The sequence below is a fragment of the Aspergillus sydowii genome (assembly GCF_001890705.1).
Source record: "Aspergillus sydowii CBS 593.65 unplaced genomic scaffold ASPSYscaffold_18, whole genome shotgun sequence".
NCBI classification, from domain to species: Eukaryota; Fungi; Ascomycota; class Eurotiomycetes; order Eurotiales; family Aspergillaceae; genus Aspergillus; species Aspergillus sydowii.
The window spans coordinates 327,211-340,639 of record NW_024467876.1 but is presented as its reverse complement, the minus strand read 5'-3'; the positions used below and the strand labels follow the sequence as shown (position 1 = coordinate 340,639).

Here is a 13,429-nt window from a genome sequence, read left to right as displayed (position 1 = left end):
CATTCTACCAAGTATTCCCTGGGATGATGTCGGTATATTTTAATTTCCTTTCCCACATCACAATATATCCCTGGAATACTGATTCATGATTACCGCGCTCTGGATACTAAATAGCAAGCTAATTTAGCTTAGAATATTCAATGATCTAAATTCACAACCTCTTCAATCACTTAATTTAAGCACCTTCGCTTTGGTACCCTTCGTTCACCATCCAACATCGAGCATATACAGGCGATGCAAGGACCGCGATACCCACTACCACCTATCAGCTCACATACTACATAAGCAAGTCAACTTTGAACTCTCCATTGGACTGAATTTGAGGCGAATTTGATCAGCTAGGTCATGTTTGTTGACATAAAGTCTCGTATTTCTTTTTAGAATTGACCATCAGATAATGAGGGACAACACTTATTGTACGATGAACATAAACGCTCCTTTGAACCGCTCCCCTCGCTTAGTAGCCACACCCTTTTAGGCTTCGACGACACCAAACGCACGAATGAAGAGCGTCAGTGATGGCCATCTATCATCTCCTTAACTTTCTTCCAGTAAGTTGTCGCGCTCCTTTGCCTCAACTCCCGACCCCATTTAATCGCGGGAAAGACTGTCAAATTATGCGCCAGTCCGAGAAAGGCACCCAAGATGAAGGCATTCTGGTAGCCCAGGTTGACAGCCCACGGGGTAACCCTTTGCAATCCCCAGTTAACACAATGAACGGGATGGGATGCACCTTTTTTACCACTCAACAGGGAGAACTTACGCGTATCCAATTCCGAATGACATCGTGTTCCGAATAATAACAACAGCCGCCAGTGCCTCGCCCCCCATATCCCGATAACAGTCGATGCAGTACGCAATGGACATTTGTGAGCCGGCGGTTGTGGTAAACGAGATCACACCCATCGCGAACACGACGCCGAACCAGTGGATATGGTGGTATGCTCCAACGCCAAAAAGAATGCAGCCGAAGGGTATCAAGAGCAGTGACGGGAGGAACAACCACAGTCGGTATTCTGCTTGGAAGAAGCCTTTGTTTCGACGGGCAAGCCTGAGGATGAACCGGTCGCCGAACAGTCCTGTGTAGCACGCTCTAAAAATTGCGGTTAGAAGGTCGTTCTGTGGCTTCAAGTCTGGGAGGATCAGGTCTCACGCGAGTGACGTGCCCACTAGAGGGGCGATGAATGTCAGTCCCACCATCGACGTAGACATGTTGTAAGGCCGGTCCGATAAGACCATTGATTCAGTCGCATTGAGGAAAGTAAGCCACACGATGTTGCACCCGTACAGAAGGCCTGCGTATACAATGATCGGATAGCGTAGCAGTTGGAATGGCTCCAACATCAAGCGGAGAACTCGGTTTTGCTGGTGAAACCCAGTGCTCTCCATTGGTTTGAGTTTAGCGATGAAGGGCTTTTTGGTCATGTTCGTATTGATCCTGGTTGTGTTTTGAGTCGTGTTGGTCGGGCTTGCTTCGAGGTCCGCTTCGGCATTATTGAGGTCCTTCTGATCGTTGTTCCTGTCAACCTCAGCTAAGTTTGCTTTGTCCGGCGTAATTGACGCAGACTGGCCTTCAAGGTAAACTGTGCGGTTGAATTTTGTTTCCTCCATGCAGAAGAATACAAGGACAAAGGCAATTCCGCAGAAAATGGCACACCAGTACTGATCAACGGAGGTCATATCATAAACAGGTAGTCGAAGGTAGGATCCGGGGTTCAAAAACTCACAAACACCCACTGGTATCCTAAGCCATCATTAATAAAACCTGTGATTAGCGGGGCGATGCCGTTGCTATAGCCTAGAGCCAAGGCATACAGAGCCATGTACTTGCCCCTTTCATGGGTGAAGAACTGTGCCAAGTTAGCCAATTCCATTGTTGGGATGCGTGCACAGCTTTACCTACCACATCAGAAACCGTAATTTCAGCCATTGATTCCATCGGAGCACCAAAGAATCCTTGCAAGATCTTGGCCGCTATCCATCCTCCATTCGAGCGTATATGAGGCTGCCATACCATGACACCCTGCCAAATTTCAGTTTCTGCCTTGGAGATGCAGTGAGGACAGGCTAACCAGGGTTCCGGCGAGTGTGATAAGATAGACTGGTCGTTTTCCAAACTGTACGGCGAGTGCCTGCCAGAACACGCAGGCCCAGCCAAACAGCAAAAACTATTCAGATTTCAGCTTGCCTACTAAATAAGAGGCACCTCTGTGGTGGTATACCATATATCCCGTTCCGGAGTTGAGGTTGTTGTAGCTAAGGCCAGTTGCTTTCGAGAGAGGGTCGAGCGTGGAGTACAGCGAAGACGAGCAAATCCCTATAACCAAGACATAACTGAAGGCATTGCCTCGATCAGCTCCGGTAATAATTGGGGGTTCGAGTATCACTCACGCTGCCATGCACAGTGCGGACAACTTTTTCCGCCGAGGAGACCAGTTCAGTGGATCGTCAGGATGCGAAGACGGCGCAGGGACCAAAACAATATCTTTGTCCGCACCGGTGCCATGCGCGTGGTTTGTCCGAATTTCACTCCTGGTATCTACCAGCAGGAATGTGCCAGGAGTGGATTCAATATTATCAGCCATGGCGACTTGGCCGTCCCGAGCGGTGCTCATGTGCAAGTGTTCAAATTAGTTGCGAGGGTTGCGGTGAAAGATCAAAAAAACAAGATATACGTTTTTGTCTCCGGAATGGAATCGTAATTTTATATACCTGAAAGGTTCGGTCCCCTGGGTGTCCAATTATCTCCTTGCAGCCACGGTAAGATTTAGGGTACGTAGCCGCGAGGGACCTCGCGCGCTAAGATACCCCAGATACCCATGGGGCATCCCCGGGGCCCCAGATTTCATCACTCCACAGCAGTCGGATCAGCGGAGAATCGAAACATCGCCTGCCTAGATAGGTTATTCCGATCCTGCGGGCAGATGGAGGATAGGCCCAAATGATGTTGGCTGAGCTTTTATGTCTTGGACCACGTCACCCCCGCTCGTGACGGCTGTCGGTGAACAAAAACGCCTACTGTAAGAGGAAATAAGATAGGCAACCACCTTGGGTGAGTTTCAGATTACTACATTTGGCAGGTGAAGGAATCAAGCACTCCAGATTGGCCAGAAGCGGAAAGCCTTCATGGTGGCCAACCAGGTACGAGGTGTTGGCACCTTCGCTGAGTGCGCAGCCGATAGACTTCTCCAATTGCCTATCCGGGAAATTTGAGGCTTGGACTGCTTTGGTGACAGAAATTGGAGGTGTTCTGTGAGCTATTCAAACATTGTTGGTCGTTTCTGTGCTTAGATAGTTATATAAAGCAGCGCAAATTTCGAAAGGTTTCAACATCCACTACGGGCAAATACATCTCTAATACTTCCACGACCAGCGGCAATTTAGATTAGCCAAAGTAACCGATATTGCACACGCAGTCTGTGTAATCGCAAAGCAATACTATGTCTGCGGAACAGTATCCTGTGCGGCCTGACTTCCGAGTCGAAGAAGATGAGATCACGGGCTACGTTGAGCCATGGATTGTATCTCCTGGGGATACGGCCGATGTAAAGGTATAGAGCCCTCTAGCCAATCGAACTCCTCGCGAGTCGGCTCCCCTGGCTCTAGGACTGACAGGATTTTGATATCAGGTCTCATCCACTCGGCCTAATCTCAAATATCAATTGGTGCGTCTTCTGCAGGGCCTGGACATGCCCAATGCCCCGACACCTCAGAGGCAGGCCATTGGTCATGGTCCAACCGGAGATCTTGAAGGACGTTTCCAATCATCTCATCCGGGATCCTACGCACTGATGAAGTCTTGGACAAGAGAGCCTTTGCTGGAAAAGATCGATGGGCTTGAGGTATCCTTCCATGTTCAGCCGTGGATGTTAGATGCTGAGTATCCACAAGCTATCCTGTCTACCTTGGATACGAACAAGAGAGCAGGGCTAGCCGTGCTTCTGGGCACCCGCAATGATCTATTGTTGTGGATTGGTACTCCGTCAGGAGTCGAGACTATTCGGGTTGCCTTCAATGTGCGCCGTGAGCGGTGGTTCCATACTCGCCTCACGATAAAATCGAAGGCCGTGGAGTTGCAAGTTACGCATGCGCCTTGGGACAATGAGATCACGGCTTCCCCAACTACTGTCCAAACAACATTGCGAGATGTTGCCGTTCTTGAATCCGGAAGCCCACTTCTTATCGCAGCCACATACGCCGCCAAACCGAGCACAAGCTCTAGTCGCCCCGTTCATTTTTTCAATGGCCGGATTGACTCACCTACCTTCAGGGCCTTGGGGCGAGCCCCCTGGGATATTGCCCGTTATGACTTTTCCATCGGTATAGATACGGACGAGGTCAAAGATGTATCTGGGTCGGGCCTAGATGGAATCCTCATCAATGCGCCCACTCGCGCGGTACGACGCCACGACTACGACCACAAGCTCATTGGCGTTGGGTGGAAGGAGGCCCGATACGGATATGGTGCGATCCATTTCCACGACGACGACCTGGATGATGCAGGGTGGGAGACTGATTTCAAGATTGAGGTGCCCAACGACCTGCGCTCGGGGGCGTACGCCATCGAGGTCTGGGACACTGAGTCCGGCCTCAAGGATTCGATTGTCTTCTTTGTCCGGCCAAAGGAGATAAGACCCGCCGCAAAGACAGCGTTCATCTTCTCAACAATGACCTATCTAGCCTACGCCAACGAGCACATGTATGACGAGACCAAGTCCACCCATATTTCGTTTCCCGAAGGTGTGCAGCTCGTAGAATCAGATAACTACCATAAAATGGTGCGCCGCAGTGACCTGGGTCTGGCCATCTACGACCTCCACAGCGACGGCTCTGGTGTGGTCTACAGCACCTCAAAGCGGCCGATATTGAACATGCGCCCGGATTATATACACTGGGGGTTCCAGCGCCCGCGGGAGTTCTCTGAAGACTTGCTTATGGTGGGATTCCTGGAGCATCTCCTCGGTGAAGGGTATGATGTACTTACTGACCACGACCTCCATCTGCGAGGGGCAGCGGCACTGGCCAACTACGATGTTGTGATCACTGGCTGTCATCCAGAGTACCCCTCAATGGAGACCCTGGACGCCTATGATGGATTCTCTAAACGGGGCGGGTCTCTTATGTATACCGGCGGCAACGGTTTCTACGTGAGTCCCTGTCCAATTCCAGCCTGCCTGTTTAGCCACCCCGAAGCACAGGACACCATCGCTAACCATTCCCACCAACCGCAATAGTGGCGATCCGTTACAGATCCAAAACGCCCCCACCGCATGGAAGTCCGTCGAGCCGACGTTGGCGCGCGCACACACGAGCTCCCCGCCGGCGAACGCGTTCACTCGTTGAATGGCCAGCTCGGGGGCCTCTGGCGCTCCCTCGGCCGCCCTCCAAACCTGCTCTTTGGAATCGGCAGCTGCGCTTCTGGCAAGGGCCCCGGCCGGCCCTTCATCCCGACAGAGGACGCCCTTAACGACCCATCTCTTGCTTGGGTTTGGGCAGGGCTCGACGAGAGCTCAAAGAAGCGTCTCGGAACGAAGGGCCTCGCAGGCGGTGCGAGCGGTGATGAGCTTGACCGGCTAGATCTGGGGATAGGAAGCCCCTCTAACGCGATTCTACTGGCCCGGAGCGAGCGCCATGATGACCACTTCATGCTTTTCAACGAGGAGCTGATTTTCCCGATGATTGGGACTCTGGGATCGACTTCGCCGCTGGTACGTAGTGATATGGTGTACTATGAGGCTGCTGGAGGCGGTGCGGTTTTCAGTGTTGGGAGCATCAACTGGAACAATTCTTTGGCTTGGGATGCGTATCGGAATGACATTGCACAAATAACTGGAAATGTGATTCGGGAATTTCTTGCCCGGGGCGAGAGACTTCGACGGTAAACCCCTGCACGCTGATTTTATAGCCAACCCAGGAATGGAAAATTAGAATTTAGAAGCAATAAACAAGACCTGGGACTAAGATGAACGAGACCATAAACCTTGTGATATAACTCTCTGCTGTCTTTATTAGTACTTTGTCAATACCATTAATAGATATACAGCGTTTCTGTGCCCAACTTGAGAATGTGGGGGAGGTATGCCGGTATTGTCCTCACTAGAAATCCGGTAGCCGAGCCAATGCTTTATGATGTAATCAGGGAATAAATGGGAATATTCTTGCTCTGCAAGAAGTGTATGAACGGAGTTCACCCCTTGTGAAGTTTAAATTCCAGCCAAAATGCCGAGGAATGAATTAACTTTCAAAAAAAGTGGTAGGTACACTGTTCTAGTACCTCGGTGGCGGAGAATTACTATTGCTCGGTAAATCAGTATCAAGTGTCAATTTGAAGTTATCGTTATACTGTGATTTGTAGCGACCCAATATAGAGGCCATGGATAATAGAGGTTTCTGAATTGTTGACACCAGGGTGAAGAATCACAGTTTCCAACCCAAACAGACACCAAATGCGGACGTCTTCCCAGCGCAGTGCTGGCCTCGGCCTCGGAGTGATTGATCTGCACTGCGCCAAGATGTCATGTAGAATAGACCCTGGGATGTCCATTAAGAATAAGAGAGAGCGTGATGGCCAGAATAAACGGGGGATTAACTACCGAGCAGTCAGAGCATCCTCCACTGTCACAATGGTACAAACTTTGACAAAGAGGTTGTCGCCCAGACTAACAATATGGCTTGCTGTGATGACGCCACCACTCTGTAGCAGCCAATCCCGCTTGTCCAACAAAGTCGCTCTGGATGGGCGATTCGGTTCAGATAAGGTTTGCCTTGATATATTCCATTCCATTTAGGTTCCAAGGTCGAAACGAGCTGCGCTGCCGATAAATTCCGCGCCTCACTAGTACCTTGGATCGGTCTGGGGACGTTAGCCCTCACCCAATAGGTATAACATGCCATGCTCGGTCGCCCACTCTGGAGCGATAGCTATAAAGAGCTGCAAGGCAAAAGTTCTCATTTGCCCGAGTCATGATAGGCTAGCCACATTTCCCCTTGATACTTCACCACAAGATGAGATGGGCGCTGCTCTCAATACTCTATATATGGTCACTTGCGTCCACAACCTTTGCGTCTGGAATTTTTGTCACTCCTGAATCTAAAAGTTGCGCTGTAAGTCTCTTTTGCCTGGACAGTTGCCGGGGCGGGGGAGAACTGACTTTATAAGTCAAAATGCGTCTCCGAGAGTGTTGAATCCAGTCACTGTGAACTGTCAGATCTTGCGTGTCGATGCAGCAGCAAAGCAATTGCTACCCGCTTAGCATCGTGCCTAATAGCTAATTGTGACGCTGCGGCTGCTATCTGTTCGTGCTATCGGCCTCCTATCAGGAATGTGAAGCTCAATAAATACTGATAATTGCTAGTTGCGGCAGGCACTCAGTCGGAAAGATGCAACAGGCCTCATGACAACCACCTGGCCTCTATGCGCGGAGCAGCAATGGGGAGTGGAGCTTCCAGTATGGTTATCTTGATTTCCCGCATAATTGCTAGGCTATGCACCGTACGTCGAATTTGGTGGGATGATTGGAGTCATATCATTGCCGGTGTATGTTTTAAGATGCCCAATCTGCCCGTACGGTCCGAAAACTCACCATCACTCATAGATCTTTACAGTTCTCATGATTACATTTGCCAATTTGGGTAGGCCGCATTCAAGACAACAAACAGAATCAACTAATGTAGCTTCAAGGTTTGACAAACGGCATGGGGTATCATTTATATGACATTACTTTCTCCTCTTTGACCCAAGCCCATAACGTATTTTTCTATTGTGAGTGTCTCTCTCTGCAGGCTTTACGGGTATTATATCTTATAGGCGTCAGACTACCTCTGCCAGATCTTCTGGCTACTAGTGATGTACTTCCTCAAGATCTCAATCCTTTTCTTATACCTCCGCATCTTCCCCGAAATTCGAACTTTTCGGAATTGTGTTATCGTCACGATCGTGCTTGTCACGGTGTCCGCCACAATCCTTGTCCCAATGGCCATCTGGCAATGCGTCCCAATATATGCCGTTTGGGAACTCCGCCGTCGCAGCGCAACTTGTCTCAACGTCTCTCGCGTCGCCTATTCAAGTGCAGGCGTGAACATCGCCACTGAACTCGCCATATTGATCCTACCTCTGCCTCAGCTCCGAGTCCTTCGCGTCTCAGCATCGCAGAAAATAGCACTGTATGTACTATTCAGTTGTGGAATCTTGTAAGTGACGACACGTGTTTCTAATGCACTAAGTCCTTAATCTCTAATTAATTCCTTTGAATCAGGGTCATTGGTATTGCATGCGCGAGGGTTCCAACTTTAAAGCATATCGAAGCGATAGAGGACCCCACATACCTAAACGCTGGCATGTTTTACTGGACCTGTACTGAGAGCGCTGTTGCGCATTTGTGTGCTGCTGCACTGGCTATCAGGCCGCTGTATGTGAAGCTTCGTGGCACCATTCGCCGAAAAAGGCAAAGTACGGGTTGTTCCCTGCAAGCAGATGTATCTAGCAAGGTTCCATCTCAGAACTGCCATCCAGCTTCAAAACGTCGCTCGGATGTGGAAATTGGGTCCTGATGAAATTGGTATGCTAGATTGCCGCCTGCATTGATGCAGTGACACCCTATCCACACGCTCTGGTCAGATGTACCCGTGATTTGGCGAAAGGTCGGGTAGTCTGCTGGTTAGCTGCCATAAGCTACCTGTCCTTGTACGACCGACGATCGATTGGTTAAGCCCAAATACATGCTTATCATAAAAAAGATAGATTTAGCCTCCTTGTACATGATACATATGAGATTGATGACATAAATTATGAAGATATCAGACAGGTACCCCTCTCCAGAAATACATCAGTAGGTGATCCCCTACAGGTAATCTGATTCTACTATATGTTAGGCGCAAACTAAAGATTTTGAGCGACTGCCACTGTCTGGACTGGCGCAGGCTACGGTGAACTCTTGTACTGTACATGAGCATATTGAGACTTCAGGACTACCGCAATCTTCTGCAGAGAAATTGTGGTAGTCCTGGGAGCTGTGAAGATCCGGCCACGCTCACTTCCCACGGAAAGCGAAGCCAACTATAAAACGGCGAAGAAACCGGCTTTTCCATGGGAGATCCTGATGTCTACCTTTTCATATATCAATCGCACACAATTAATGGTGTTGGTTGTGAAGCTTCAAAATAGCGTACATTTTATCAACGCGTATATCAAAAAAAATATGTTCTATGGGTGTTCTATTTACGGGGAACAGCCTGAGTAAAGTTAGTCAGTCCTGTTACAATCCTCCCTCTCCACCATCTCATTCAAACAACATTGTCATACTAGCCGGAATAGTAACGACCAGTCTCAGTATCGTGGACCATATTAGTCGGCCCGAACTCTTCCATTCTTGAGGAATCCGTTCGCGACGACTCCACCACCGGCCACATTGTCCGAGTTCCGTTCCAAACGATTGTCGCCGCTCTTGACCGTGAAGTTAGCCAGGGAGATCTCCACATCATTACGCTCCTTGTTACTAGGCACGCCAAAGAAGTGCGCTCCAACTTGTTCCGGGGTGATACGGAGTTCAAAGTATCCGCGGTAGTATCCCTCGGACCAATGCAACGACTCGCTGTCACCGACAACTTGCTTGGAGATATCGTTTGCGTCGGAGATAGTGACGTTCTCTCCAAACGAGGAGGGAGAGCTGACGGCCGCTCCGCCGAATTCCACACCGATGGCGCCGGCCCCGGTGCTGGCGTCGTATGGGCTGCTGTCGAGCCAGGTCAGATCGCTGACCCAGTTGACGTGGGTATCTCCTGCGATCACGATGTTGTTGTCAATGCTGTTCTCGTAGAGCGTCTGCAAGGTCCTGTTCTTGCTCGCCATATAGCCATCCCAAGCATCCAGGTTCACTGGTTGTTCGGGCCCATTCAGGGATGTCATGTTCAAGTAAGAGAAAACTGCAATGATCCCGTTAGAGTAAGATTTCAAGCTTGTAAACACAAAGGAAAAAAACATACTGATTTGGCTGCCGAGGATGCGCCAGTGGGCACCGCGGTTGGCAGACTCAATCAAGCTGCGCTGCAACCAGGTCTCTTGACGGCTTCCCATCAAACTACGACCGGCGTCATCTTTGATCTTGCTGATATAGTCGGTATTATCGTAGGTATCCGTAATAGAGCGGTCGTATTGCCTCGTGTCCAGCATAATCAGGTCCACCAATTTTCCAAGCTTGAAGTCTCTCCAGATGCGAAGGTTATCGTCCATCTCGACTTGTCTAAACTCAATCAATGCGTGCGCAACCTGACACAATTCTCACAGACGACTTACCTGATGGGCATCCATTCGAAGTAAGCACGGACGGCGTTCATCTTACGCTGGTCAACGGAGACACCTCCGTCCTGAATGAATGATTCTTCGTTGTTCCTGAGCTCCGAAGCGCCATCCCGGTAGGTGTTATCGGACACCTCTGCTGCAATTAGAACCCAACCGCACATCTTGCTTCTGTGAATGCAATAGGGGCCATACCGTGGTCATCCCAGACAGGAATCCAAGCAAACTTCTGATGGATGGCAAGCAGATCCAAGTCGGTTCTGTAGGTGGCAAGGCGCTTGCGGTAGTCATAGAGTGTGTAGATAGTTCGATCCGGTTGAGGGATGCGTCCAATGCTGTCACCCCAGCCACTAAAGCGAAGTTTAGCTGATGTGGTCCACATTCTCGAGTTCAAACTACTTACTAGTCACCGTTCTTGTATTCGTAAATGTAATCACTGTATACAATCAGTTTGAGCTCTCATGTAAATAAATATCAAGCGCCGCTTACCCGAGATGGACGACATAGTCCACGGAATTCTTGCGCACAGAGTGTCCGTAGGCATTGAAGAAACCAAATGCTGTATATGGTGTCAGCTCACACACCCCCCAACACAGGTCGACACGGAGACATACGGTAGTTGGAGCAAGAGTAAACAGCCAAGTTGACCTGGTCGATATCGTCCTTCGAATCAGGAGCGGTCTTGGTTCTTCCAACCGTGCTCTTGTTGTCCGAATTACAGACTTGGAACTGATAAAAATAGGTAGTGAATGGCTTCAACTTGGATGCTTCGACCTGGTAATTTTAATGAGCGAGAGTCCCCCAAGTCTCCGACCCATAGACAACAACTTGCTTACCTTGACAGTATAGTCAATGTCGGAACTCGTATATACAGTACCTTCCGATGCAATGTGCTTGAAGCTCTCATCTTTAGCCACCTTGTATTGCAAGCAAACAGGAGCATTCGACATGGGTCCCTGATCCTCTGCACCTTCATCCCTTTTGTAGATCGGGACCGGGTTGTACAAGGGAACAAGACCATGCGTAGAGCTGTTCGAATGAACATCATCGAAAGTCGGCGAGCAGCGAGTCCACAGAATCACCGAGTCTGCATAGGGATCTCCAGAAGCTACGCCATGGGTGAAGTGCAACTTGGACGGGTCAAAGGACGACCCTTGGACCCCGCGCTTTGCAACTCGGTGGATCGAGACACCTAGTCCTGGATGGTTTTCAGACGGACTACGGTAGTTCAGATTGCCTGAATAGCTCGCAGTGGCCGTGGCTGCCAGCGACAGCACGAGAGACCAGGAGACCTTCATTTCGAGCGAAACAAGTCAAACTGGAGGGTCAGAAATTGAGAAGTCAAATGGAGACCACAATCCAACAGGCGTTTGATGGGCTCATTTATAATAGAGAAAACCGTACCGTGGTGGTTTCCAACTTGAGGAGAGCCACAACCGATGACATCCTGTCATCCAACATTTAATTTGACGTCTGTTATGGTCAGCGAATTGGAAGGATCAACAGCGGCATGACCTTGGAGCTCAGAAAGATCGGCAGAACATGCATTACTATTCCAGAACAAAACAATCTTCGTTTCAGGAACGTGGTGAGGGCACGTGGCGCTACAAGCTCTATCGCTGGCGGATCGGATATGCTGCCAAGTGCCCTGAAATTGCCCTTTCTGTAAGAGATGGTTTTCATTGGATGGTCGAGTATCCATACCTCCGTCATTGCAAGCAGGTACCCGGTCCCTCGCCCCACCCAGATAGCCACGTGCGTCGCCCATACAAGGTCTTGGATAGTTGCATCTTCGTCGGGCGTACATAAATCAAAGACCTTTCGGAGATGTATGCGACATGCTAGAAAGCCCATTTTGGATGTAACTAACTGCATCATTAAGACTCCCGATGTCCATATCGTTTGACACAGCAAGGCCAACATGCCAGGCAACTAGTTGCTCTTCTATCGATAGTAGCGTTATTCTAGCTACGTACTCCTTGGCAGTATCGGCATGGATTAGAGTCTCCGCTAAGCTGGAGATGCCGAAAATAGTCATGGAAGGGAGCTGCGATGTGCCCCTAATATGCCCCTTGTTGATAAGGCCATTGATTGACGGTGGGGTGAAGATATGATATGCTTGGCTAAGGAATAACTTCGATCCCTAGAGTAGCAGAATACTTCGAATATGAACGCTCGTAATATATTGTTCGAGCCTTCATAATAGAGGCAATTCTGTAACAGGAAGCTTATAGTATTAAGATGTAGAAGTATCTTTTCTCCATCGGTGCAGTTTTGGGTCTGCAATTCATTTTGCTTATGATTACTATGATACGGTGTGCGCTGGGCTAAGGGGGCTTACCTCATGAAGGCAGAGTAAGAATACAGCTAGGGGGGAATAGTCTACGGCGAGGATTAGCACGAGAAAGGGTATGAACTAGTAGGAGGCTCATTCTCACCTATTAGTAATACATGAGGCGACATAACCTGTGTCATTTCATTCTCGACTGCTTCTCGAAGACCCGATACCGCTCGTCCGTAGTTTCCACGGCCAATTGCTTTAGTTCTATATCTCCACGATCATACTTGCATAAGTCCGCTGAGCTATTGTGAGAATACAGTCACGTATCAACGAGTTCTCCAGAATGGCTGGTGGGAGCCACTCCAGATAGGAAACTCTTCGCCGTCCTGTTCTAGTCGACAGCCATCGTGGGCTGAATTCTAGGAAATGCCTCAGCAACCGTGACACGGTGCCTCTCCTAGGGGTAGTAAATATAGACACCATGGCCTCGGCGCCGGCACGCTTGCCGGCCGCTGCGGGATCGAAGTGGTCTACAGACCTTCTCAGGACGGTCTGTCATTTTCAAAACGGAGAATACGGGAAAAGTACAATCGGCTCGCAGCTGAGCTCTTCTCGAAATGATGAATTCCTTGTCGGCATCGGCGGGGCATCCCGACTCCAGATTTAACCCCGCGCGCCTTCTGGAAACAGGGAGAGTGGGATGCCTTCTTTGCTGCCATTGCGTATTGCACAGGCGGGTGCGCTTCCGATGACTTACGATCAACAATTCAAATACGATTAGCAACCTTCTTAGAAGTTCGATACCCCACCTCGTTCATCCTCTATCAACACCAGCTCAGGTTTTGGGACGCCGC

General features: G+C 49.6%; 5 protein-coding genes across 5 annotated transcripts; 2 read left to right on the top strand and 3 right to left on the bottom strand.

Annotated features, from left to right (window-relative positions):
- Positions 1–512: 512 nt before the first annotated feature.
- Positions 513–2,585, bottom strand: ASPSYDRAFT_163973 (uncharacterized protein; the record flags this gene model as incomplete). Its single annotated transcript, XM_040843213.1, has 8 exons — positions 513–690; positions 764–1,093; positions 1,154–1,662; positions 1,728–1,850; positions 1,904–2,023; positions 2,073–2,168; positions 2,223–2,334; positions 2,392–2,585. The coding sequence occupies 8 exons, from the start codon at positions 2,583–2,585 to the stop codon at positions 513–515; spliced, it is 1,662 nt and encodes a 553-aa protein (XP_040696683.1).
- Positions 2,586–3,126: 541 nt separating this feature from the next.
- On the top strand, positions 3,127–5,915 carry ASPSYDRAFT_1165336 (N,N-dimethylformamidase beta subunit family domain-containing protein; the record flags this gene model as incomplete). The annotated part of the gene is made up of 4 exons (XM_040840168.1): positions 3,127–3,141; positions 3,456–3,551; positions 3,630–5,147; positions 5,235–5,915. The coding sequence occupies 4 exons, from the start codon at positions 3,127–3,129 to the stop codon at positions 5,880–5,882; spliced, it is 2,277 nt and encodes a 758-aa protein (XP_040696682.1). The 3' UTR covers positions 5,883–5,915.
- A 1,916-nt stretch (positions 5,916–7,831) lies between these two features.
- Positions 7,832–8,194, top strand: ASPSYDRAFT_163874 (uncharacterized protein; the record flags this gene model as incomplete). The annotated part of the gene is made up of 1 exon (XM_040843206.1): positions 7,832–8,194. A coding segment is annotated over one exon (363 nt), but the record flags the coding sequence as incomplete, so codon positions are not given.
- A 930-nt stretch (positions 8,195–9,124) lies between these two features.
- ASPSYDRAFT_213484 (alkaline phosphatase D family protein) lies at positions 9,125–11,630 on the bottom strand. The gene is made up of 8 exons (XM_040844071.1): positions 11,131–11,630; positions 10,909–11,068; positions 10,784–10,853; positions 10,698–10,730; positions 10,490–10,644; positions 10,292–10,430; positions 9,982–10,238; positions 9,125–9,921 (listed from the first exon to the last, which is right to left on the bottom strand). The coding sequence occupies exons 1-8, from the start codon at positions 11,590–11,592 to the stop codon at positions 9,344–9,346; spliced, it is 1,854 nt and encodes a 617-aa protein (XP_040696680.1). The 5' UTR covers positions 11,593–11,630; the 3' UTR covers positions 9,125–9,343.
- Positions 11,631–12,055: 425 nt separating this feature from the next.
- Positions 12,056–13,082, bottom strand: ASPSYDRAFT_1165328 (uncharacterized protein). The gene is made up of 3 exons (XM_040840167.1): positions 12,733–13,082; positions 12,636–12,676; positions 12,056–12,574 (listed from the first exon to the last, which is right to left on the bottom strand). Exons 1-3 carry the CDS (start codon positions 12,767–12,769, stop codon positions 12,329–12,331), a joined length of 324 nt encoding a protein of 107 aa, XP_040696679.1. The 5' UTR covers positions 12,770–13,082; the 3' UTR covers positions 12,056–12,328.
- Positions 13,083–13,429: the final 347 nt, after the last annotated feature.